Source organism: Mytilus galloprovincialis, chromosome 8, assembly GCF_965363235.1.
Source record: "Mytilus galloprovincialis chromosome 8, xbMytGall1.hap1.1, whole genome shotgun sequence".
Lineage (NCBI taxonomy): Eukaryota > Metazoa > Mollusca > Bivalvia > Mytilida > Mytilidae > Mytilus > Mytilus galloprovincialis.
In genome coordinates, this window is record NC_134845.1 from 48476931 (window position 1) to 48504524 (window position 27594).

General features: G+C 30.6%; 1 protein-coding gene and 1 long non-coding RNA gene across 2 annotated transcripts in view; both read left to right on the top strand.

Annotated features, from left to right (window-relative positions):
• Positions 1 to 116: 116 nt before the first annotated feature.
• Positions 117 to 27594, top strand: part of LOC143042100 (sodium channel and clathrin linker 1-like) — a 31726-nt gene continuing 4248 nt past the window's right edge. The window contains exons 1-21 of the mRNA XM_076214347.1: positions 117 to 297; positions 3080 to 3144; positions 4157 to 4209; positions 4747 to 4819; positions 8848 to 9039; positions 10665 to 10736; positions 11043 to 11093; positions 12435 to 12505; positions 13696 to 13786; positions 14491 to 14582; positions 15153 to 15239; positions 16225 to 16315; positions 16956 to 17054; positions 17649 to 17720; positions 18882 to 18956; positions 19444 to 19592; positions 19871 to 20063; positions 20766 to 20902; positions 21306 to 21444; positions 22293 to 22388; positions 23282 to 23370. Coding sequence (XP_076070462.1) covers positions 261 to 297; positions 3080 to 3144; positions 4157 to 4209; positions 4747 to 4819; positions 8848 to 9039; positions 10665 to 10736; positions 11043 to 11093; positions 12435 to 12505; positions 13696 to 13786; positions 14491 to 14582; positions 15153 to 15239; positions 16225 to 16315; positions 16956 to 17054; positions 17649 to 17720; positions 18882 to 18956; positions 19444 to 19592; positions 19871 to 20063; positions 20766 to 20902; positions 21306 to 21444; positions 22293 to 22388; positions 23282 to 23370 — 2024 coding nt within the window. The 5' untranslated portion in view covers positions 117 to 260. The remainder of the gene's footprint in view (positions 298 to 3079; positions 3145 to 4156; positions 4210 to 4746; positions 4820 to 8847; positions 9040 to 10664; positions 10737 to 11042; positions 11094 to 12434; positions 12506 to 13695; positions 13787 to 14490; positions 14583 to 15152; positions 15240 to 16224; positions 16316 to 16955; positions 17055 to 17648; positions 17721 to 18881; positions 18957 to 19443; positions 19593 to 19870; positions 20064 to 20765; positions 20903 to 21305; positions 21445 to 22292; positions 22389 to 23281; positions 23371 to 27594) is intronic.
• On the top strand, positions 23719 to 26550 carry LOC143042101 (uncharacterized). Its single transcript, XR_012967880.1, has 2 exons — positions 23719 to 24096; positions 26345 to 26550. It is a non-coding gene; the product is annotated as an uncharacterized LOC143042101 (long non-coding RNA).

Below are 27594 nucleotides of genomic sequence, written 5' to 3' on the forward strand. Positions count from 1 at the left end.
CATATTATTTTTATATTGATTCACTTTAATATATTTAAATGTTATAATTCCAAATAAAAAACATAGTTTTTAACATTTTAAAAATATATTATCCCTTTTATTTGCTGCGGTACTGTTTGTAAACAATAATGGTGGACAACAAGCACTAGCATTCCAGAATACATAATATTTTCCGTGCAAACACCTTATTTCGAGAACATAGAACTCCCCTTTGATAAGATATCTCCAGAAAAAACTTACTGAATTGAAAATCAATAACTATGGACGATGAAGAAGTTGATTTTCTAAAGGATCAGGGTTAGTTTCAGGCGGGTCACAAGTTTAGACCTGTGTAAATGCATAATTTAAAAAAAAATTATCATGATTCTTGTACTTGTTTCCAAAAATAGCAAGAAATCTCCTCAATTTCCCAAATGATTCTTCATACCGGTTTTTAATTGGAAACATCTGAACCTTTCTGTGTAAATTTTTGAAAGTAGCACCAAGTATTTGTAAAGATTAGTATACAAATCCTTGGTAGCAAGTCATAGACAAATACTACAATATAAATCAGAGGGGCTTGTACATTTGTATCATAGATGCCATAAGCTGTGGTCACACCTTAACGGATAGCTGGAACAGATGCAGAACATATGAAAAAAAAGTTTCCGTTGACAAAATTTTTATCGGTTGGGAATCAGTTGGTGTACTGACCATATAAAATGGACTAGTAACGAATGACGAACGGACACACACAATATATGATAGGTACAAGAAACAGATACTTACCGGACAGAATGGATGTTGAACATACATCCAACAGATGAGTACTGCATAAAGCGTACACCTCACAGAAGCGTTCTGGATAAAACAAATGAACAAGATAAGCGTAAAATTAAATGCGTTTATATTAATACCATGACCTTAAAATAATTAAAAAGTTTACGTGTAACTTGTTTTAGTTTATACATGTAGTCTAGAAGGTTTATAGAATTTGCAACATTTAAGTTCAGTCTGGCCTAAATAAGAGCTGCTTGATAGTGAAGACTTGCTTTTACTCCATAATCCATCATGAATAATGAAAATTTATGACATTCAAGAAATCTGACATACCAATAATTGGCATTTTTAACACGAAGTTTTCAATTGGCATTTATTTGTTTTACATTCGATATGTATCCGTTTTATCTGTTATCTTACCATTCATGTCCTTTTCACATTCATTCATCATCCATTTTATGCGTTATACGCCCGTTATAAGTCTGGTAGAAGTCCATTGGCGAATTGGTCTACTGGACCTCCAAAAGATGTATAACAAACAAGTTACGAATACAAAACAGAAACAAAACGGACGACTACCGGACGTTAAACGGACACTTCATCCGTAAGACATCTGTTCAAAGTTAAAATTGCTCAAAATTTTGCACAAGACTGAATGGAAGACGACCAGACATGATCCAATATGGACATATATCAAACAGATATGAACAGACTTCTAACTGACTCGAATAGTTTGAAAAAAAGTTATACGTTCAGTGTCTGTTTGTGCTATCGGGTAAGGTGTGATTGAGGCTTTAGGGTGGAATAATATGCCAGTTGACTGAAATGCCAGGGGAAAAAATTAACGGTCGCCCAGTCGCCAATGGCGACCAGAAATTGACCTGGGCGATCTTTTTACTCAGTTGTGGTAGCCCAGGTGGCGAATTGAAAACAAGTTCTTGACTGACTGAAATTCGCCATTTACCGTGACTCCAAGTACTGGCTACTTCACGGACAAAAATGTAAATTCAAAAAGAAAAATCTTTTTAAAATGTATTGCATCAAAGTCGCGGTCGCGATAAACAAGGATGTCAAATCAGTGTTTACCTGTGACTAAATATAGTTCACGTTAATTCAGGTCACTGATTGGTCGTCTATTTAAAGTCGGAATGTATTGTATGCTTGCAAGGATAACAAGAGAGGTGTTCCGATGGTCATTAACACTATAAAGCAATCACGGTTTTGGCTTCAAGAAAGCGAAGAAAGCCAGGGAAGATGACAATAGCATGTCATGAAGTAATATCAGTCAAATAAAAGAAAGTATGATATATATAATGCTGCTAAGAATCTGGAAAACAGTACCTTTTGTAGTTAAATTTTCAAAGCCCACGTGGTGTACAGAGAATGAAGGTCAAAAACGAAAGTAGAGTATTGTCGACCACAATAAATAACATTTATAGTTAAAAATGATTTATGTTTCTTACTAACTGAACAGTTTACAAAAAAAAAAAGAAAATCAGAGAAGATATCAAGTTCATGACAACGCTTTTGGAATACATGAAATAGTCGCGAAAAAAGGGGGGGGGGGGTTCATTTGTTTACAAATGTACGTAGTTTAATACGCAAAATGAATCGACCAAGATATTTAATAAATAAGATTATTATAGAAATAAAATGAAATATTTCATCTATCATCTTCATGTATTCCAGAACAGAGAATTCTTTAGTTGTCTTTAAAAGATATGTAAAAAAATTCTTGTACACAAGGCATGAAGATTCCCATTTTGCAAATGATTTTTTTTTTTAATGAAATTTGATTGAAGTCAACAACAAAGATAATAAAAAAATAACTTTTTCCCAGGCATTTAAATCACCTCGAGGTATGCTCAGAATGCAGGATTTTGAGTCTGAAATTTCAAAATTTTCTTAGGAGGCATGCCCCCAAGCCCTACCTAGGAAGTTCAGTCCGCTTTGCGGGCTTCACCGGTGATAGTAAAATTATGTGGGCTACTGACTTTTTGTCTGGGCTAACTGATTTTCAAGTCTAGTAGCCCAGGTGGCTACTGGCCTTCATAAGTTAATTTTGACCCCTGAATGCGTATATATACACAATGTAGATCACATACCAGTCAACTGGCAAATATTTCTGCCCAAAAACCATCTATGAAACATTAGCCCATGTGGATAAATGTGTACAGTGTCAGTAAATGCTTGGTACAAGGATTTTTTTTTAAACTCCCAAAAACACACTATGAACTCAAGAACCATGATTGTCAATGAGACATATTTATTTCAATGTTGAGGAAAAAGTTCATCTTATTCATTTTATTTTTGTTTTCAGTCAAGAGACTAAGTGAACAACTCCAGAAATATAGAAATGTAACTGCTGAAAGTGTTGGTGATGAGGTAAGGATTTTATTTTATTTGTATTTCAATCTTTGTCTCCATATTTCAGACAATTGATAAGTGACTCATGTAAGATTTTTAAAAAAACATGAAATTATCAACTGATGTTTAATACTGGTTTAATTAAACTATGTAATGTTTTTAATTTTTACACTTTGTTTAAAATATTTAATATGTGTATGCACAAATGCAGAGTTAAGAGTTTGATATTATTTTCATGTCATTTAATCATCTTTAAGATTCTTTATATTTGCCTGCAATCTACTCAATATGATAAGAATACATGTATATATAATGGATATTCCCCCAAATGGCCCATTCAGCCAGCGACACAAATAAACCACAAAGACTAGAGGTTACCATATGCTGTATGGCCTTCATTTGATATAAGAAACATTTCTATACCACATACATGTATGAAGCTGTGAATTTATCAGTATTTTGGACAAGTTGTGTGAGAATTAATTTACCTAAATTACCAAAGATTGGTATCAATATAAAAAGTATAGAGATTTGATATGGTTGTCAATGGGACAAATATTTACTAGGGACCATAGGATGAATATGTGAATAACTATAACCCACTGTACGACTTCCAACAGTGAGAAAATGCATACCTTGTAGTAAGCTATACAGAGCCTCAATGTGACAAAATATAAAAACCAACAACCTGATTATGCTTAAAACATTTTTTTTTAATAACACAAAATATGGCAGACAGCATTCACACAACAAACAACATTTACTGAATAAACAGAACCTGAGTACCTTAAAAACATAAAAAATAGTGAAATAGCAAAAACATCCATTGGCAAGATGTCTCACTGGCAAAATTTCTGTTTACAAATAGTGTCAACTCAGCTTTTGAAATTATATTGTTGAATATATAATTACAGCAATTATATTGTTGAATTTGTAATTACAGCAATTATATTGTTGAATTAGTAATTACAGCAATTATATTGTTGAACTTGTAATTACAGCAATTATATTGTTGAATTTTCAATTACAGCAAGGAGCTTTGGATGGAGATGCTCCTGTTGCACCTTGGCTTACTGACAAAAGGTACTGATACGATTAATTAAATAAATGAATTATGGATGATCTTTGATATGATAGTATTAAACAAATGTGGCAAGTTCAATTTGATATTTTTAAAACTTTACAACAAAACACTTATATATATATATATATATCAATGTTTTGAATGGTAAATCAAATGTATTTGTTTAATAATTTGAAAGTTTAAAAGAATTGCTTATGAATTTGATATAATTTTGATTGGTCAATATTTCTTTTTCGTTTATAGCTGAGAATGATATATTTTTAATTTCCAGTGTTTTGTCTACATTTATATTTATAGCTGATCAGAATGATATATTGTCCTATGTTTTGTCTATATTGATTATGTTGATTGCTGAGAATGGTATATTTTTATTTTCCAGTGTTTTGTCTACATTTATATTTATAGCTGATCAGAATGATATATTTTCCAGTGTTTTGTCTATATTGATCATGTTGATTGCTGAGAATGGTATATTTTTATTTTCCAGTGTTTTGTCTCTATTGATAGCTGAGAACATTTTATTTTTTATTTTCCAGTCTTTTGTCACCATTGATAGCTGAATATGATCAACAGTTCCAGGCTCTGTTGGAAGAGAAAGAAATTCTGAGAGTAAGTTCATAAATTCATGCAGCAATTATCTTGTCAATCATTCAATAGTTATCAAGGGTACCAGGATTATAATTTAATACACCAAATGCACATTTCCTCTACGATCCAATCAAAATAGTTTTAAAGCCAAACAAGTACAAAGTTGAAGAGCATTGAGGACCCAAAATTCCAATAAGTTGTGCCAAATACATCTAAGGTACTGTAAATTCAGAAATTATTGTGTGCATTTATTATTGCGATTTTGTCATTTTAGACTTAAAGGGAAACTTCGCAAAAAAATCAAAAATTGATATTATGTTCATTCTGTATAAAAATGCTCAAATTCATAGATATTAAAGTTTTATTCCACTAGAAAAGCGATCACCATCGATTTTAAATTTAGAGTATCAATTCTCTGCGATCCGCCATTTTGTCTTCTTTCCCGATTAATAAAAACGATATGTCTATAAACCACAAAGAAACAAAACTACAGTAACCGATGTAGTCGTAATTGCGTGTCGATATCTTGTCAATCGTACGGTTGTTTTATCCGACTAACTAACTTGATACGAAAAATATTCTTACTTTTTTTAAATTACCATGGTCTGTTGTTTTTAAACTGTTGATATTGGAATTAGGTGAAAAGTCAAAGTTGAAATCATAAATAAGTGTTCCGTGAAAATTGTTTTCGAAAATCTAATTTGTTCATAATTCTTTAAAGTAATAAACAAATATATTTTGATCTTCCCTCATCTGATCACCAGCATGGCTAACGGTATTACTTCCAAAGGTATTGTGAGGGGTGTGAGGTGACACGTCCAGGTATTCAAGCGATTTCCCGTCGGGCTTGCAAGTTCATGCATCGTTTCACTTCTGCAGGTATTGATCAGTGTACACGGCTGATAACTTATAACTTATAACTTTCCATTTTGAACTATCAGATGAATAATATACAACTCTGTCTTACTTGTCATTACTAAACTCATACGCTTGTTTATAAATAACATTTCTGGTATAAAGAATATAATTCATAAACATATAAATAATACCCAAAAAATAAGATTTGATGAAATTAAAATCTATTTAAATATTTTTTCCAAGGGTGAATTTGGGAAAATGTAATATATAGTCATTGTCAATAGTGAAGGACAGATTGGAACATACCAGAAATATTGATTTGAAAAATGAACGCACTTGACGACGATTCGTTTATACGACTGGATAGAAAGTTACGGAACTATAGCGCAATTTAAAATATATACATGTATACATTGAACATAAGAAAAAATATATATTTTGAATAAATTGGGGTAAAAGTTTTGTAAATAGACTAGTCCACGTATGCTAACAGTATGTAATCATCGAATGTCGATAGACTATTGTATACCAAAAGAAGAAGAAGAAGAAGAAGAGAACCAATTTGATTTAAATACAGGTCGATGTATAACTTGCTTTGGTTCATCGAAGTTGTGGACATAGTATTATCACAGATTTATATTTCAATAAGATTGTTCTCGAACAAAGGAAGGAATTCGTCATCACAATTGTTATATATGCCACTGGACGGACACTAATTATAAAAATAAATTGCTTGTCCGCTAAATAGGGGTATTCTTGTCAGATAAAAGACTTTTAGTTATATTAAAAAAATAGGGAAATATGACATTAAATTGGTTCTGTCTTCTTTTTTTTAACATCGTTAAAAAGATGTGTGTCTAAGGTGAACGCCACAAGAACCCTGTAATACTAGTACGAGAGTATAACATGTAAACATTCCTTCTTAATAATATGGTTGAATTGGAAATCTTTTCATACAGATTGACAACTCATGGTCCGATATGCATGTAATATTTGCCACATGACGCCCATAGTTCTTTCTACCATTATCATCTTATTCTTTAATATTGCTGTTAACATCGATGGTTCACACCCAAGCAAAATGGGAGTGATGTACCTTCAGAGCTTCTCCGTGTTATAACTTGTGAATCTTAAAATATAGACGAAATTTCGGTATTGAAATGAATCTACATCTCACAAACAGGATGTTTAAATAATGATTTTGAGTAATCCCCTAACGAACCAATATAAACGTATGGCAAGATATAACCATGATTGAAGGAATTTAGTTTTTGTCAGACGCAAGAACTCATCACTATCATAAACGTATACGTATATATGCATGCAGTTTCAAATATCAAGAACAAGCTGTGGATGTCGATAGTCCGTTTTCTAACTGTTCAGAGTTAGACATGTCACTTGTTCATTCTTGGAAGCCTTCATATTCCCCGTCCAACTATTGGAACTCTTTCTGGTTGTGTTGACTGTATATGCTTGTATGGTTATTCTGTCGTTCAAGTTATCTGTACAACTGGTTGCATTTCCTCTCCTTTCCCAACAAACAAACTAACGAAACGCTACTAGTCTGCTTTCTCTGGAGCTCATCCTCAATGGCGCTTATACGTCAGGAAACTTACATGTATACTAATAATGATTGTTTCAAGAACAACGATGTAGGGACGAACTATTCTAATTTCGTCAATATCAGTTATGCATGACTAAAATATAAGTTTTATTACAACAACTGTATTTGGTCTCGAATGTATGTTAACTAATTAATGTGTTTTTATAGACTAGCTCAAATCCTCATCCAAATAATATAATCTATATGTAATAATCGTTTCCTACCACACCGAGATTTAATGCCAAGCGGTAGACATATTTTAGGTACTACATGATTAAGTAATTAAATGAACAATATTATTGATAACAATAATTAATCATTAATGTGCAAAGATTAAAAAACAACAGTAGTTTTTCTTTATTTGTACGTATTATATTCCGCTTCAGTAGAGTTATCTTCAAATAGTTTCAGATATTAATTAATACATGGGTTTCAAAAGTCTAAATGTAAGTATTCTCATACATTTTTTTGCCTAATAAAGACAATCAAAATGCTTTGGTAAAGCTATTTCTAATTTCTAAGTTCCCCTTTTTTATGAGACATAAATCAAGGACAAGAGGTGTATATCATTTCATTCTGACGCATGAATTAAGTTTCCCGTCTTTAACCGAAAATTGTTTATTTCTTAGTAAATTAATTTATTTGAATTCAAATAAATAATAGCACCAAATATAATTAAATAATTCCACGGCGATCTATTTTCATTTGTCACCAACTTGAATATGTATTTTAAATGTGTGTATTAAATGCTCCCTTGTTTTATAATCCACTGATCCGAATAGACAGTCACACCTGGCAAGGTGTGCCCTAGAGGCGTGGTTAACATGATACCGAAGTGCAAATAACAATTTACCTTTCAACAAGCCATCTACGAGTTTTGCCACAGAACCGTGAATACACAAATCGTATAAACCTAGTCATAAGCAGAGACAGTAAAAGGTCAATAAGAGTACACCAACATATTGTCTTTACAGATTATTGTACTTTAATTTGTTCACCTTATCAGTCCGAAAATGCATTAATTAAAAATAAATTTATAACATTTTGTGTTGTCTAAAAAAAAATTAATTTGAATATATACGTTTAACATAGAAAATTTATCTCATGAATATGTACAATTGCACGTCTGTACGTTTTATCTTCTTATTATCGGCTGGTTATTAGATAAAGCAGAAGTCATCTTTTTCACATTGTTTTTTATGCCCCATTTATGGGCATTATGTTTTCTGGTCTGTGTGTCCGTCCGTTCGTCTGTTACTCTTCAGGTTAAAGTTTTTGGTCAAGGTAGTTTTTGATGAAGTTGAAGTCCAATCAACTTCAAACTTAGTACACATGTTCCCTATGATATGATCTTTCTAATTTTAATGCCAAATTAGAGATTTTTCCCCCATTTTCACAGTCAACTGAACATAGAAAATGATAGTGCGAATGGGGCATCCTTGTACTGGGGAAAAATTCTTGTTTCTTTTCTTTTAAGGCACATGATCCATGTCTGACAAATGTTTTATTTTGGTTTAATACAGGCTGCATTATTGTCCTTTTAAACATATTTATGACTTTAAAGAAATCTTAATTTCAAATTTTATAGGGTGAGTTGGACAAACTCCGTCCAGAACTGCGAAGATTGATGGATGAAAACAAAAAACTGGTAGGAGATATGAAAGAAAGATTAGAGAACCAGTTAGATACTGATATGGATGATGAAGGAGGCTTCCAACCTGTAACAGACCAGGAACAAGTCATGAGTAATCTAAACATGCAGGTGGAAACATCCTTACAGGTAAAACATATTTTTAATTATAATGGTAATAGAGATATGATATCATTGATATTTATTTCATTAAGTTCCAAAGCAAAGAAGAGCAAGGTAGCCTTAGAACATCAAGGCTGTTGGGAGGTTTTATATCAGTGAAATTGCATGTCAGACTTAAATTTCTCAATGTCACTGAATTTTATCTGAGTTTGAAATCCTTGATTATTTTCAGTTATCTATTTGAAACTTTATTAAGGTGGTATTGGGAGTCTAAATTAAAAACAATACTTTGCCAAAATGTAGTTTATATTGTGATATGTTCAAAAATAAAATAAAAATGATGGTCACTGGGCATTTTCTCAAGCAGCAGGTTGTGAAAAAATTACACATTTGTATGGATTATACAGGAAAAAACATTTATGTGACTAGACGCTAAAAATTGTAAAATAAAATACCAGAAATTAGCTTTTAGTAAATGCTTTGAGAGAGCCATATCTCTTGCACTTAAAAGACTCATTTGTAGATTTCAAAAAAGAGCAGGCTAATGCCACTACAAGACAGTACTCACTACCGCAAAGTGGAAAGGGATTAATATAAGTTGCAAAACTTGTTTCCCAATCCACTTTAAATAAATATGTTTAAACTAAAATATAAAATAGCAAAATTTCATGTAGATTCCATCAGAAATGCACTATTTCAGAGTTCTCACCACCTAAAAATGCTAATTTTAAAAACATTTAAAAATGAAAATTTAGATTAGTGATCTACGTTCCTCATCAAATTTTTCTTATTCTATTGAAAATCTAGACCTTTGGTTCTTTGTTATTTTCAATCCAAGATGGTGAAAGACACCCATACCACCTTAAGGGGTTTCGCGGGTATAAACCAATTTTTTTTTTCTAATATAGGATTTCCCTTTATTTTTCTTTAAATGATCTTCATCTTATACTTAATAGAAAAATAAAATAAAAACATGAGGTCACCGTTCATTTAAGCTCACAATCTGCCTTTGAGAGAATACATTTTTGTAAATTTACTTTTTTTCTGTTGAACTAATAGGGGTAATAAAGATAATATCGAAATAAAAAAAGAACTAAATTACAGAAATCACCCAAATTTTACAATAGTTTAGTTTAAGTACAGCTTATTTAAAAAAAATAATAAAAAATATAGGTCACCGATGAGTTAAAGAGTTTTGCATCAAAGGGAGATAATTTGGAGCTTTTCAATGATATATGCAATTTGAAAGTCATCTGGGGCCAAAACGAATTGACTTTTTGGAATGACTTTTGTTCCGTATGATAAAGTAACAACTAATAAAGTAAAAAATGAAATTTGTGATGAAAACAAAACAAAACAAACAAAAATTCTGAAATGTTTATACCCACGAGCCTCCGTAAGTAGCTTTTATTAGATTTTTCCTTTCCATTTATGGGAAAATGAGATTTTCCTTCATTGACTTTACAACCATAGTCATAATTACTTGCTTTTTTTACAAATGCAGATGGCAAATTTCTTTGAAATAACCCTGCTAAAAAAAAACTATAGCAGGGAAACACAAAAAAAAACTATAGCAGGGAAACACAAAACCACCATAGTTTTCTTTTTCTCTTTCTCTCACAAAATTGAGAAATCATATTATATATTTTCAGGAAAAGGAAGCTGCTATGGAGAGATGGAGAGAAGCTGAAATGGAAATAGACAGGCTACAGAAAGAATTACAGGTAACATTCATTAAACAACAGAAACAAGTTCTATAGCATTCATTCATATAGCAGAAAGAAAAAAAATGTGTTTAAAGAAAATTAATAACCTCCATTAAAAGTATATTGCAACCTTACAACATAGGACAACCAAAACAAACATCTAGAGAACCATACATTCTGTAACAAATGGACAAACAATCATACTTGTTTTAAATTAATGCAAATAAAGACAGAAAAGTATGTTAATGTCAATGTAAAAGGAATAGATAGAAAATTCATTATTTAGAAAGCATGGTATACATTTTCCAATTTTCTTATTTTTAGAATGAGAAGGATAGTCATCAGTGGAGAATAGTTGAAGATCAGGCTACCAGAGTATGTATTCTAATTAACCTGCTTGTTTATTTGTCGTAATGTCATTTTCTGTTCATTCATAGTGTGTAGTGTTTGTCTTTCATATTGAAGTAATTCAGTGTATGCAGGGAATAATATTGGCTTTTACAGTAAGTACTGCAGATTCATTATTTTTCGTTGGATACCAATTTTTGTGGATTCATCATTTTTTGTTGGATACCAATTTTCATGGATTTTGTGGTATCCGGTGAACCAGGCCTTGCGGTCATAAAACTTTCGAGCACGATTTTTGTACTCAGACTCGAGAATCAACCAATCAAAATGCTGGATTTCATGTTTCGAGCATGATTTGTGTGCTCCAAGCACTGAGCAAAGTTTTATGACTTCAACCCCAGGAATTTAAATACTCAAAGATTTACAAAATTTCTATAGGCTTTGTATTCAGAGATTGGCAAAACCAGGAAAAATTAAATATCTATGAAAATGCAAGTTTTCTTCAATCCCTTAAAATAGATATCTCATAAATAAATGAATCCACAGTATAACCTAAAAATATCCCAATTAAATAGATCAAGTACACATGACCAACACTGTGAACCAACTAGTTTTCCCATGTAGAAAAAATAATGCAAATATATTCAGTTGTCAGTGTTCCAGCTAGGTTTTCAAAAGGGCAGGGTGCACTTGTAAAATGGGAAAGTTGGATCATCTCATGATATTAAGACATCACCATAAATAGAAATAAAAAAAAATGCAGCAAAATTGGCTGTAATGGACTAACTATGAAAAAAGAATCTGCAAAAATATATTGCTTTACAGTATTGTCAAATATTTACATAAGAACGAGCTTGGGTAATCATTTATAGATGTGAACTTTGAAAACAAAATAATATAATTTAGAATATGTAGCAAATGACTTCAGAGTAAGCCATCTTAATTTGGTAAAAATAAAAGCATCCAAAATACATTTTGATGTAATGAAAATAAATTCTGATAAAACATGTGACAGTGTATTTAACACAATTATGTTGATGATCTTTAATGTCTAAATGTTCATAATATTTCCAGTGTTATTTTCACTCCTCCACATATTCAGTCAATATAAATATTTATCAAACATTAAGTAGTAATGTAATTGTAAGGAAACCCAGGTGCTTCGGATGAATAATTAAGCAGTTCTTTTACAGCTTTTAAAACAATAGAGAATAGTACATGGCAAGTTCTGTATCGGTTTCACCCTCAACCAAAACCTAAAGGCCCTCTGGATGATACGACATATGCTACAGATTTTACCATGTATTATTCTCTATAGAAATAATTATTAATACAAAGATGTAATCCCTGATATTTATCTTTCAATAGATGCAATCAGAGTATCAAGAATCAGTTGCAGTATTAAACAGAGAAATTGAAGAACTCCAATTAGACAGCAGGTATTCAATCGATTTTTTTTATTTTCTTACATATTTTGACATATTTTAGTAAAGAATGTGCAAAATATAAAATTCGAATTAATTTTCCCAAAATATTAGTTATTTTTTATTTGATTTAGAAGTTGTACACACATTTTGACACAGCCTCGCGCTTTAAATAATAAAATTTAACTGTCTCAAGTGGAGAAATAGCGTAATACATTTGTTGCAGTGTAGGAATCTATATATCTACCTTTAGCGCAAACGTTTTAATACACAAAAATGGCTGTTCCGTGTTAAGACCAACTTATATATACTGCCAGATGATTTCAAATTTCGACATCAAACTCCCCAGTTGACAAAGGCCAAGATTCAGATACAATGTATTTATCTCTATTCTTCAGCAAAATAAACAAATCAGTCTATTTCAACTAATTTTTCCTAGTAAAATTTCATAAAATAAAAATTGCACGAAATGATGTTATTGTCTTAACATGGCAACGAAACAAGGTGACGTCACAAGTATTTTTCCGTAAACAAAAAATCAAATGTAAACACCAGGTTTTTTAAAAAGCTTCATGTACGCCTCAGAACGAATAAAATTACATTGGAAGAAAATATATAAGTGAAAAATGCTTTTAAAAAAGTATACTAATCATTGAATTATATAATATAACTAATATTATCAAAATTAGGTAAAACGGCTTTCACATTTAACAAAATTACCGAATTTGTCCTATTAGAATCAAAATGATTCATGGCAGCCATAGATTTGTTTTCATTTAACCATGGGTTGGGCATTTATATTCTTATTTTACCGCACGCTAACGCTCAATGTAAAAGAAAGTAATTGAAAAATAAATGCCCAACCCATGGTTAAATGAAAACAAATCTACGGCTGCCATGAAATATCTATTATTTACTATTAAATAGATGTAAATTTTTCAAATCTCCAGATTGATAGTTCTCTATCCTTTGGTAAGATTTAGACATCATGTAATTTTATGAAGCCCTTTCATGGTGAAGAACCAGCATGCACAAGAAAATTTTGAAAATATTACTTTATTTTGTGTGCTAACTTGCTTACTGCACTTACCATTTAGATACAATATGGGGTTCAACTTTCAAGGATAAATTAACTTTGTAAAATTGTTTTTAAATAATACATGGTTATTAGTTTTTTTATATATTTTACAAACTAATTTTTTCAGAGAAGCCAAACATGAATTGGAAAAAGCCATTTCAGAATTAAAAGAATTAAAAAAAGAAAATAAAGATTTTGAGCAGAAGTTACAATGGAAGGTATCAATTTTTTATTCATTTACTAAAGGATATGAAGATGGCATTTTTAGACAAAAGTATATATTGAATTTTGTAATTTTCTGTTCCTTTTGTCAGTGTAAAAATCAATGGATAATACAGAAAAGATATACTCTAGATGGAGCATTGTCATCAGATTCAAAGAAAAATACTGTCAAGTGCTTTTGTGGAAAATTGAAGTGCAGTCAGTTTTCTGATTGCTTTTTTAATCCTTTTCATGAATCAAGCTTGTAGTTTAACACAATACTAGTCTAAACTATAAAAAAAAAAATAAAAAAAATAACAACATCCTGGTAACGTCGTGGAAATTCAATTATTATGGTCAACTTGTTTTGTCCCTTAGAATAATGTCTTCAGAACAATATGAAGATATGAAACATATAGAATAATGTCTTCAGAACAATATGAAGATATGAAACATACAATGAAGTACTTAAAATGAAGGTACTGAAAGGTTAACAGGAAATGACGTCACAATAATAGGTATGACGACGTTAAAAGAAAAGTGAAAGTAAAAGTAAATACTAAATTGGAAAGTATCATTTGGACAAAATGGACAACACTTCACTGGACATTTGGTACCATTTCAACATATATCATAAAATTTTCACCTGTTCTTATATGGACTTTTAAATCACAATTATTTCAGAACTTTGTCATTTTATGTATGAGCATATTGATTACAGGACCAGGATATAGCAGACATCATAATGAAGGAAGGGATGTCAGATAGCCATATACGTGAAATGAAAAGATTACTGGATGAAAGCAATCATAAGTATGTTATAATATTTACATGACTGTACATTACTTTTAACAACTGTATTAGTCCTTCTATAATCCTTTGTTATGTTTTAGTTTCTACTGATATAAGTATAATTACTTAATCAGTTGAAAACTTTTTTTCTTTTAAAAAGCTGTAATGTTTGGTATTTTCCAGAAAAATAGGTCATTGGGGTTCAACAACACTTTTTTTATACCCCACCACCTATTATTTGATTTCATCCAAATTAATAACAACAAAAATATCATATGGTGTCTAACTCTCATATACACTTGTTCTTGGAATAGCGCTTTTAATATGTGTTGTCAAAGAATTCTGTTTCAAGGTGTTACTCTCAAATAGCATTGATGTGTTCAAAGTGTAAGCAATAATCTATGTATCAGATTTCATGCAAAAAATATATATATATATATATGACTGGTAACAAGTAAGCATTTGCAACATTAAAATTATATATATATTTATAAATTAGAATGAATTGGACCTGACCATATCCTAACTGGATAGAAGAGAAAGGTGGCTTTATATTTGAGCCTTATAAATATATTTCAATTGACTTTACAGATTATCTCAAGTTAATAGAGAGTTGGAAGAAACTAAAACAGATAAAGCTGGACTTGAAGCAAGAATAAAAGAGGCACAGAAAAGATAGTAAGTCATTAGAAGTTATGGCAAGGCTACAAATATTTCTATAAATGTCGTAGATTTATGAAAAACTTTTATTTTTTAAAAGTTTGTATTTCCAAAATATTTTGTAAAAATCAAATTAATTTATTTAAAAAGATGTAAAAATAATTAATAAATTTTTAATAAACAAGTTTTGGTAGAATGAATCCGTCATTATGTCATAATTTTACAAAACAAATATTGGAATGTGGTGTATAAGTTGAGTTTACTGTGGATTCATTTATTTTCTTGGGTACCAATTTTCGTTGCTTGATGAAAACTTGCATGTTTGTGAATATTTGATTTTACAGTTTCGCCAAAATGTGCATATTGCCTTATAGAAAATATGTAATTCATTAAATACTTAATTTTGTGGTTTACATGTACCAGTGGCGGATCCAGGGGGAGTTTCCGGGGGTTGGAACGCCCCCTTTTTTTTTGGACGATCAATGCATTTGAATGGGGACATATAGATGGAACCCCCCTTTGTCCTGGGTTGGAACCCCCCCCCCTTCCCCCCTTTTTTAAAATGGCTGGATCCGCCACTGCATGTACCCATGAAATCCAAGAATAATAATGAATCCAAAGAATCATATCTGTGGTCTAAATTATATCTTTATATCTATCTTACCAGGGCATTTTAGAACAACCTTTGACAGGGATATCTACCTCAGTGCTGTTCCAGCATTGGTTGTATATGGGTAGGGGTTTGGCTTTTTTTTTAAATATACTGCAGAAAGATAGCCTGGACAATAATACTAAATAATTGAAAATTAAGACTTAATTACTTATGATTCTTATAGAATCAATGAATTACTGATATTATAATTATAAATGCTAACTTAGTAAAACAAAAATAGGTATTTATTCCTGTCAAACAACATTTGGTAAATAGACCTTGATACTCTAGTACCTGGTAAAATACACACAAATCATGTGACATTAGTTTATCCAATCATTATTCTTGCAGTGGTGATATGGAACAGAGAGAATTAGATGCTGTCGCACAAGTCAGAGATGCAGTACAAATGGTAGAGAAAGCTATGATGGAAAAAGAACAGGTTGGTATATATTCCTATGATGACTTTATATTTCAACTTTAAGCCTGTCATATTTAAAAAGAAATGGATGTCTAGCTTTGGTATATATGGTTACCTAACAAAATATTTTTATGTTTCCACCGTAGTGGTAGCGGAGGGGGCATTAAGTTTTACTCTTGTTTTTGTTCATCCCAAATTTGGTTTGTAACTTTAGTTTGCCTCATTTTAATATTATAAAAATTATACAAAATGCTTCTTTCTAAAAAACAAAACAAATTTAAATTTTGGTGGCCTCACTTTTACCTTTCTAGAGTTATGCCCCTTTACAAATGGATAAAATCCTGGATTTTTCATTTACAATTTCTAACATAAGTATGCCTAAACTAAATGTTATGAAATGTATACAAAATGCTTTTTACCACAAAACTCAGATCAAGTTTTTGGGTAGGAATACATTATCAGTTCCTGCGTTATGTCCCTTTATAACAATATATGCAAGTTGGGGCATCATCTGTGTCTTATGAACACATTTCCCATTTATTTTAGAACATGTATTGATGAGATGCTGTCTCAGTATCCATTACCCTTATTGTCCTTGCTCTACTACTTATACATCAGTTTTATTTAAATTTAAGCATGTTGTTTCTTTTTAATTGTATAGGCAGAGATAGATCTGAAGCAGAGAGAAGAAGAGGCTGACTCGTTACAGGAAGCTATCAGCAAATTAATCAATGAAGCAGGACTTAAAACCAGACAAGAGGTCAATATTTTATTACATAGAATAAAAGTATTTGTTGTTTTTTTGTTTTTTTTTAATTATGTAATTAGACTTTTCAATTCATATCCTCCTCCTCCTTCCAAAAAAATATGGAAAGGGAACAAGGATTTATTTAGTTGAATTTACCCCCCAAAAAAATCAAAATAAAAAAAGGCAAAATTGTATGTATAATTGAAACAAACAAAAACACACACAGCAGAGGAGATGAGAATAAACAATTAATTCTATTCAGTTCAATGGACTGCATTAGTTAAAGGGTGATAAAAGATAAGTTTCAGTCTATTATGAATTTTATATATTTTGTTATTATCTGAAAGTATTTTAAATTTAAATCATTTGTCTGTTTACTTGTATTGTATCAGACTTCCGTTAAAATTAATGAGTTTAGGAAAACATTTATTGTAAGTTTTTATCTACCTTTCAACATAAAAGAGTAAGATAAAAATCCTTTCATAAAAGATTAACTTTTAAATTGTAATACAGTCAGTTAAGGGTAGTTTTCTTAACAATTTTCGTTGCTACCTGCATTATCAATACAATGCTTTGTTATCAAAGTTTTGATTTTATTTTTTCAAGGTTGATCTTGTAAGGAACCAGTGCAATGAAAGAATTACAAAACTCACTCAGGAATTAAATAACTTGGAAATGGTAAGTATTGCAGTCACAATTATATACAACTTTTGAATATTCATCTTTTAAAGTGCCAGTCTTTGTAAGAATCAGACAATTTAGGTAAAAATTAAAACATGATTAGAAAAAACCCACCTAGCTAATCATGCTATTTAATACTAACCATCATCCTGAGTTAAAAAGTATTAGTCTTTCGTTTGTGTTTGTCTGGTAATATCAAATAACTTGGATAGAAAATTGGTTAGAATGATAGCAAATTACAGAGTTATCTCCCCTTATTTGTTAATTTCAAGTGCATTTCAACCAAATTGTATCTTCTATTACCAGAACAGAAAATGGAAATGAATGTTATTTTTGTGCATAACTACATATTATGAACTGAAATTAGTGTCAAATAGGGTGGGTTTTTTTGGTCATGTTTTTACCACTGCCTGATTCTTAGGCAGACTGGCACTTTAAAAATAATTTACCAGTTATTGTAAAATTCATAATTATGTCGTATTATATCATACTCCAGCATTGAAGCAAGGGAAATATAACAAACTTCTTTTCTGTTCATCTGTTTGTCCAACAAATTTGTTCTTCACAATTTTCTCAAAATTTTTTCATATTTGTTCACCAGCTTGACAATGTTCAAGATACAATATATATCTATTTGAGTTTTTTTAGAAAACATTTTAGAGAAGTTTGATTTGATGCTAATTAGATCATGAAATCAATACTAACTTAAACTGCTTAATGAAAGAGTCCTGGTACCAACTGTTGTAATGAGCCAATCATAGAACTGGTTGCAAAACAGGACAACAGAATTTTTGGTATCTATATAATATTTACAATGGCTTGAAAAAAAAAATCATGTTTTGCCTTGCAAAAAGAGATAACTTTAATCCTACAATCGGCCAACTAATAAATTCATGTTTGCTTTCTGTGTACTTGTACAAATTACGTCTCCTTTGGACAATGAATTAGAACTTAACAACTAAAGTTTTAAGTGTTTGATTTTAATTTCTGGATAAAAACAATACATTACATTGTCCGTAAATATGAAATTTATTTGTACACGCTATAAAACAGAAAAAAGTTAAGCAATCAACACTTTTCATAAATCTCATACAAATAACAAAAAGTATTTTCAGACAATATACAAATATTGTATATATATATGTATTTATATTTCAGGAAGGTGCTGACTTAAAAGAACAAGTAACAAGAGCCATCAGGGATAAAAGAAATGTGGAAGCTGAGTTGGAAAAGGTATGGTTACATTTCATTATCTTAGATATTGGACAGCAGTTGCTACTTTATAACATTGATATTTGTCAGTGTATTGTCCTTATCAAGGAAAAATTAGTACTAAGTTTTACAATATTTGTAGAGGAAACACTGCTAAGAAGCAAAAACATAAACAAAGGTTTAGTTAGAAAAAAAATGAAAACACGTTTTAAATTGCATGTGTCCGAAGGGCTTTTCTGGATTTACCTTCATCAGGAAACGCTCAAGGCTGAATATTTAAAATCCAGGATAGTATGAAGACAGAAAACATTGAAGAGCTATAAACCAAAAAGAACCTAAAAAATAGTCAACAAGTTGCACATAGACTGGCACATTCACACTTTTTAATATTCCTTGATTTTTCTGCTGTACTAAACATTTTTCTTTACTGAGGCTAAATACATGAAACAGAGCCAGACATTTTTCTATTCTTTATAAAATGTAAACATTTCTATCCTTTTCTTGACAGTTCCATCATGACCAGAAAGTTTCTGGAGCTAAGGATAAAGCTTCATTTGAAGACATGAACAGAAGAGCTATAGCTGCTGAAAGGTCAAGAGATGATTTGGAGGTCAAAGTTGAAAATCAACATAGTGCACTTAAAAAGGCAGAAATGAAGTAAGTAAAGATATATATAATTTAAATGGAGTGATAAATAAAGCATTACAAAAATAGCAAATACATAGATCATTTATAAAGTGCAAATACAAAATAGAAAATTTCCAGTTGAAATTACAAAAAAAAGAGAAACTAGTGAAATGATCATTTGCATGAAAAGCCAACTGAAGGAAATTATATAAAATCTCATCTAATTTGATGTAAATTATATTTTATTTGTTATCTGAATTATCAGCATTTTTTGTTAGGATTTTCAATCTTATTTTATTATTTTAAAGCAATCAACAAATTACAACCCAAACTGAGGTTCAGTTAGCCCAGTTGAAGGAGAGAATGTCTGGAATGGAACAAGAGTTTGAGTTCCTGAATGACGACAGAATGAGATTACAAAACGATAATGATGATCTTAAGAAAAGAATGCTGGCAGCTGAAAAAGAAAAAGAATCAGCTCTTAGGAAGTGTCAGAAAGAGGTAAATAGTCAAAATAATGGGTTTCATTTCTCATTTCAACAAACCTTCTGAAAAAAAACACAAACAAAACTTTTTATAGATGATGATAGGATGACAGGGTGTTTTTCAACTAATTGAACCACTTCAAATGTGCAAAAGATATTCCCTTGTTCAAAATAGTTTGTACAGATCAGCAATATTGATGCAAAAGGCATACTCGCTTTTCAAATCATGAAATTAAACCACCACACAAAATTTTACTCATTGAATTCACTAACATAACAAATCACCAACATGTCCACATTAACTATTTATATATGACAACAAACCAACATATTATTACTGAGTATTTTTTGAGATAATACAAGCACTATGAGATTTAAAAAACTGAAAATGAAAATTAAGGTGGTACCAAACACCTTGACTTAAATTAATTTGGCTCATTTAATTTTGATAAAATATTTTACTTTGACCCTCTGACAAAAATCTATAAAATAAAAAAGAATTGAACCACATTTTATAAGAAATTTTTTATTGAATATATGGAGCAGTTTAACAAACACTAATTTTAATCATTGAGAAGCTTAATATTTCAATTACAATAGAACTTGATTAAAACGTTCAGCTGATATTAAGTGGTATATCCCTGTAATGTTATGTAAAACCTTAAATCGATTCTGATTGTGTTTAAGTTTTCACATACAATGTCATATCTATTTTAAGATGACAATATTTGAACATGAGCAGCAACAAAAATTACAGGAATATGAAACGAGACTACAGTGTTCAGAAGATGCTAGTCGATCAACTGTTGGTGAATTAAGAAATTTATTAACAGGTCAACAGAGAATGTGTGCTAGGTATATAAACATTTTTTTATAGACAAAATAGATGATATTGAATAAGTGTAAATTAGAATGTTGTTTGAGGGGTTGTTTTATAGACTGTATGTATTCTAAAACTTGCTAAAGTCTGTGGATAATCTAATCTCTGAAATTAAATTAAATTTTCTAAAATCACTTTTGGAGATCTAAACATTACGTTTTGCAACAAGAAATGAGATATGTAAATTCTTAAAATGTAGTTCATTTATTCAAGTTCTGTATTATATGCAACATTTAAAAAGATATCACAAAATTTCAAGTTTGCAGATTCAATAATACTGGTACATAATATATTAAAATTTAAAGCAATTTACCATTACATTTTTACCCCATGCAGTTACAATCAACATGGGAAAAAATTTTTTTTTTTATATTTTAGATGGAAGGAAGAATGTCAATCAATAACAGAAAAATTTGAACAAAAAATAAAAGATGTTCGATCAGAACTTAGTCATGTGAAAAAGAGAAATGATGAACTGACATCATTACTTAGAGAAAGTCAAGAGAAAACATTAGAGGTATATCATTGAATTTTTACAAACCTTCTCAGAGGTTTTTTTAATATTTGATTATTTGGCCAGTATATTGATTATTTGATAACCAGAACAAATATTTCAGGATTATTTGATAATCTCGATCTTGTTTAAAAAAATTATTAATGATTATTTTATAATTTTGGCAGAAATGTGATCATGTTAATATCAATTGGACCCACACCCCCACCCCCCATGAGAGGATTCATTTACAACTGTATTTTTTCATTCTCACAATAAATCTTCTCAAGGAAAATCCTTGGGTTTTTTTAATTATTTTTAGGAAAATTTATTTTGCAACATTTATAATTTTAAAATGCATAACTAGAAATTTGTGTTTAGTAATCATTGGTTGAGCTATCTTTGTTTAATAAGATGCTGAAAATATATAATATACAGATATAAACAATACCAAATTTTCACATTTTTTCAAAATGGTCACAAACCTTCAAATTTGCAATTTCTTCAATGAAAAATGCACAAAAAATATAAAACTACCCATTACACTTTGGTTTTGTACATTTCATGAGCAGAAGATTATATAATTTAGTCAAATACCAACTTTTAACCCCATTAAAGTATCATACTTTACATAAATTTCAAGAAAATCAACCAAAAACTGACCAAAAAGGACTCATTTTTGCGGAAATACCTCCATAGGAAATTAAAAATGCTGATTTTAAGTTTTCCTCAAGTTAGATTTTATGGGACTCTTTTTCTGTGTATATTAATGGCATAATGCTATAGATTAGAACTAAAACATTTTCTGTTGCAATTAGTTTGAGGTAAATCTTAGTTTGACTGCATCATTTGACTTTAAAATGTTTTAATAGGCAGAAAGAATGATAACAGATTATGCAAAAAACATAAGAAGAATGGAAGAAAGAGTCAGAGATTCAGAAAGCAGAGCATCAGAAGCTTCTAAACAGGTATATTTGTGTGGTTTTGCAGGGACAACTTCTTTCAACATCTGCCTCATTCTTGTTACACTTTCTGTGAACAAGTATTTTATGCTGTAAAATAGGCTTTAACAAATTTTCTGCAAATGCTGATACATGAAATTGTGCACTTACTATTGTAATTTTTTTTATATGAGTAAATTATAGCTAAATTGAAATGAAAAATGTTTATAAGTTTTAAAACTTTTAGTTTATTAAAAGTATGAATAAAAGGAGTTGTTGTGCATATGTCAAGGAGACAGAAACACATAACACAAGAAGATTATTATTTACGGGTATTAGAAATTTGACCCAAAAGGACAACACTTCATATAATAAATGAAACTATGTACTATGTAACTTACTATGTCAAATTTTTACCGCTGAATTCATTGTGATATAATATTTATTCTCTTGAGATGGGTAACTCTGACAAATTTGAAGATCTTTCAATACTGAGTGCCACTATGATCTTAAGAGAGTTATCTTCTAATGTCAATTTTCCTCAAAATTGTTGAAAAAAGTATAAATCAAAAAATAATATTGAAATTTACAACAATTTTTTATGCCCCACCTACGATAGTTAGAGGGGCATTATGTTTTCTGGTCTGTGCCTCCGTTCGTCCGTCCGTCCGTCCGGTTAAAGTTTTTGGTCGAGGTAGTTTTTGATGAAGTTAAAGTTACATCAACTTGAAACTTAGTACACATGTTCCCTATGATATGATCTTTCTAATTTTAATTCCAAATTAAAGTTTTGACCCCAATTTCACGGTCCACTGAACATAGAAAATGATAGTGGGAGTGGGGCATCCGTGTACTATGGACACATTCTTGTTTTGTAAAAAATAACATTTACAACAACTAGATGCTATTTCTCTTTTCAGTTGGCCAGGCATTCTATGAGAGAAAGAAAAATGCAAAATGAAAGAAAAAGTTTATTATTAGAATTGAATACTTCAACAAGATCTGTAAGGTAATACATTAGTTAACAATAATAGAACCACTATTGGACTTAATGATTTTGGTGATAAAGCAAGTGACCATGGTCCTTCGTTTAATCCACTCTGGGTTTAAAGCTGATATTTGCTGAGTCTCTGCTAAGATTGCAGCATTAATGAGTTAGAACAAAGATAAAATTCAGTGGGAAAGCCACAGATCAGTTCTGCGCCTCCTTCCATATGACGTAACGGCCAAAAAATCAAGGGCGACAATCGCGATTTTTACGTAGACGGCGATAGTATCGCGCCATCTCGGTAATTTGTTTACATCGTGTACGTGTGATTTTTCAAGAAATTTACTATTAAAGAAAATTAAACTTGTGTCATTTCATCATTAATTAGTTATATAGGTAAGTTTTACAGGTGACTATGCTATATTTTCTTCTTAGGAGATTTTATTTTACAAGAAACAAACATCTGAAACTGGCAAGACACGTTGTTATTTTGGAAGATAAAAATATGGCGGGTGTTTTCCGCTTCTGAAAATAACTGACACATTCGCATCCTATTGGCTATTTAAATATAAAATGACCAAAAATAGTATCTATGATGATAGGAGTCCCTAAATATTTGCATAAATACCCATCACTCCTTGTAAAATTGTAACTGAGGCTGCGAAAAGGAAGCACATAAATCGACGCCATTTTTCAACAGATTAAGGTTTCTGAGCTCACGAAATCCTACTATTATTACTTTTAATGGTTAGTAGAAAGATATCAACATTATCCATAACATAATTCATTGATCAGATCGGGTTATGGCTATATGTTTGCCTCTTTTAGGATGCTGAAATCCATTAAATTCCCCCAGACCACACGAAATAAACGCCCCTTTTTCAGCCCGAGACTTCAATTTTGATTAAAACTTGAATTTTGGCATGTCAATGTTAGCTTTATAATTTTAATTAAATTATTACGGTTGTGTTAAGCATTTGTGCTGATTTGTTTGGTTGTCTCAAATAGTATAAAGGTCAATCAAATGGTTTTATATTATTATTTTTGAACCCAAAAAGTGTGTGACAAAAACAAAAACAAACAAAATAAAATTATAGGAAAAATATAACAACTACATAAGTATAGTTTAATTTTATCCTAAACCTCTATCCATCATTTCTTACAGATAGTACAGGGTGAGGGTTCACAAAATAGGGAACCAGGGGTGGATACAGCCATTTTGAAAAGGGGTTCCCTACCCAGGATAAAGGGGGGTTCCAAGTTCCAACTAAATGTCCCCTTTCAAATGCATTGATTGTCCATAAAAAGGGGAGATTCCAATCCCGGAACCCTATCCCTGGATATGCCACTGGGAACTATGGCTAAAAGTATAAAAAAAATTGGAGAACTATGACTAAAGGAACAAAGAATAGAGAAAATTGACTGTAATAAGGAATAGAGCAAATGACATGCTAGTCAAAATAATATGACGTCTGACAAGGCTATTTTCATTTTATTTTTTTATCTAGGACACCTTCCTACGCATCCCAGAAAAATGTTATAAAACATCCTAGCCAGACGTCATAATATTATTTGAACTATTGATGTGCTAATTTATATATTGAGAAAAGAGAAATGATGGACAAAAAGTATAAAAAAAATAGAAACAAATGAGCGTAAAGAATAAATGATAAAGTAATGGAAAACACCCCATCCAGACCCTTGTTTATCTGAACAACAGAACTATTATTTTTGCTGAATAGTGCATATAGGCATTTCCCATTTGAATGGTTTTACAGTAGTAATTTTAGGGCCCTTTTTAGCTTGTTGTTCGGTGTGAGCCAAGGCTCCGTGTTGAAGGCCGTACATTGACCTATATTGGTTTACTTTTATAATTTGTTATTTGGATGGAGAGTTGTCTCATTGGCACTAACACCACATCTTCCTATATCTATGTAAAATATCTTTTAAAGATTTCAGGTATATGAAATATTAACCAGTAGGACAGTATAAATTCTGTCCCTCCTTCCATGCAAAAAAAAACCAAATTATGTGATTTATTGTTGAATTTTATTGCCACATTCAGTATTGGCTAGGTGTTGTGGCCAGGTTTTATTGGTGGTGGATACATTTAATATCTATTACTGGTATGAAGAATATAAGATATGAATGATTGAATGAAAAGTTACCTTTTAAATAACAGATACATGTAAGATAATTTAATGTTGCATATTAAGTAATACTTTATTTAAACATTATTTAATATACCTATTAAAAAGATTGATATGTTATTATGTTGATGGATTTAAGATATTGAAGTAAATGAATAAATAAATAGAAAATTTGTGTTGCTGTATATGATTATTAACTTTTCTTGATGGAGGGCAGGACTTTTTCGGGACGTTTGGATTGGGTGTTTTTAAGCTCAGGATTTTCTTTCGTGATTTTTTTTTTGAAATTTGGGACCTCAGAAGATCATGTTTTTAGCCCGAGATTTTGGGATCAGGACCCCTGCAACATCCCCCACCTCCTTCTTTGACATATAATATAAAGTCAGTAAAAATATATCAATTATTTACATCAAAAGTCTAAAATAATTTCTTTATTTTTGTTGAATCATATAAACCTCCTTTTGATTATTTAAGATTAAAATAAGAAAGATTTCAATTTAAATGAAATGATAACACACATCTGAAAACAATCATAGTATATACATTATGAGATTTTCTCATGTTTAAAGGCTTTCATGTAGCAAAAAAATGCCTATATATCCACTCCAAATGAGTATTTTGGGATAGTTGTCTCATTGGCAATTATTCACATCTGATTAGTTTTCCATTAGTAAAATTCAAATAAAAAGCATTCAATTCCAATTTAAATGTGAACCTTCTCATTCTTGGACCACATAGAAATTTGTAGACAATTAAAATATATTATAATTTCATATAACAACTGTAGAAAAGTTCGAAATTATTTTCATTTGATAATATCATCTGCATATATTATATATTTTCAGATAACAATAGGAATAAGAAGAGCAGGATTTCTATTTTGAGGATTTACATGTATGGGACAGAGGACTATTTGACTTGATTTTACTTTTAACTTGGACTTTTTAACAATAATACTCTTAAATTATTTAAAATATTTTATACGTATGTTTCATTTTAACATTATTTTTATGACTATTTATTTATCATTTAATAAACGTTTATTTCTAAACATTTTTATATTTTTAAATATACAATGTGAAACACTCATTTTATATTGATAACGTGGGGTAAATGTACATGAGACAATAATGCTGTTGCAATACAATAAAACTTATTGTCATTGAAAAACCTGAGATTCATAGATGCAAAGCTAGCATATTCATAGGGGTCCCTTTTGTGGTTGATTAAATAGGGAATCACTGGAGCGGGCCCCTCTTAAGTCAGTCAGAAGCCCCCTAGAAAAAGTTCTGGATCCGTCACTGATATCAGGCATATACATGTATGTACTGTAGTATTTGAGACATAAAAAAAATCAAAGATATAAAAAGTAAACTTGATGGTCTTTAATGATTGATTAGGTGTGAAGGACTGAAATAGAAAGGTTTTGAAATCGTTCAGTTCTCCTAGACATAGTGAGGTATCCTTGAGGTCTCTCAAATGGCCTATCATGACGACTTTTCACTGTTTTTCTGAAGTGTGGTAACCCCTGTACCTAAATAAATCATTTTCAGTAGTCTCTCTTTTTTTCATACTTTTTTGATGAAAAGTCTAAACTAATATTCAAATTAGAAAAAAGAAAACTGAGCAACTTGAACCCACAACATACAATTGATATCAGGTGTTCTGGAAGAGTAAGTAGATCCTGCTCCTTGTGTAGTATTAGGAATAAGATGTCCTGGTGCTCTTTTCCTATATGTTATCACATGATTTTGCAAATTATTGCAATTGTGTGCTTTTTAAGAATGGAGAAAAATGTGTGAAAAAGTATTATATTGCATAAAAATCAGCACACAGATATAGGAATGGTATGATTCTGATTAAACTATAGATCCTGTGTCCAAGCTTTGTTTTCTTGTAGATTGGTGTAAAATAAAAATGTGGGTCAAGCATTAATATCAATGCAACAAAACAGGATCCCCAAAATCAGAGTGAGACTTTCATATGCAAATTTCAAAGTAGACCTTAGAAGTGATACAGCATTTTGTTAATGCTTTAAATGGTCATATAGCTCTGACATGTATTAAGAATTGGATGTACTAGGCATTGTGCATTC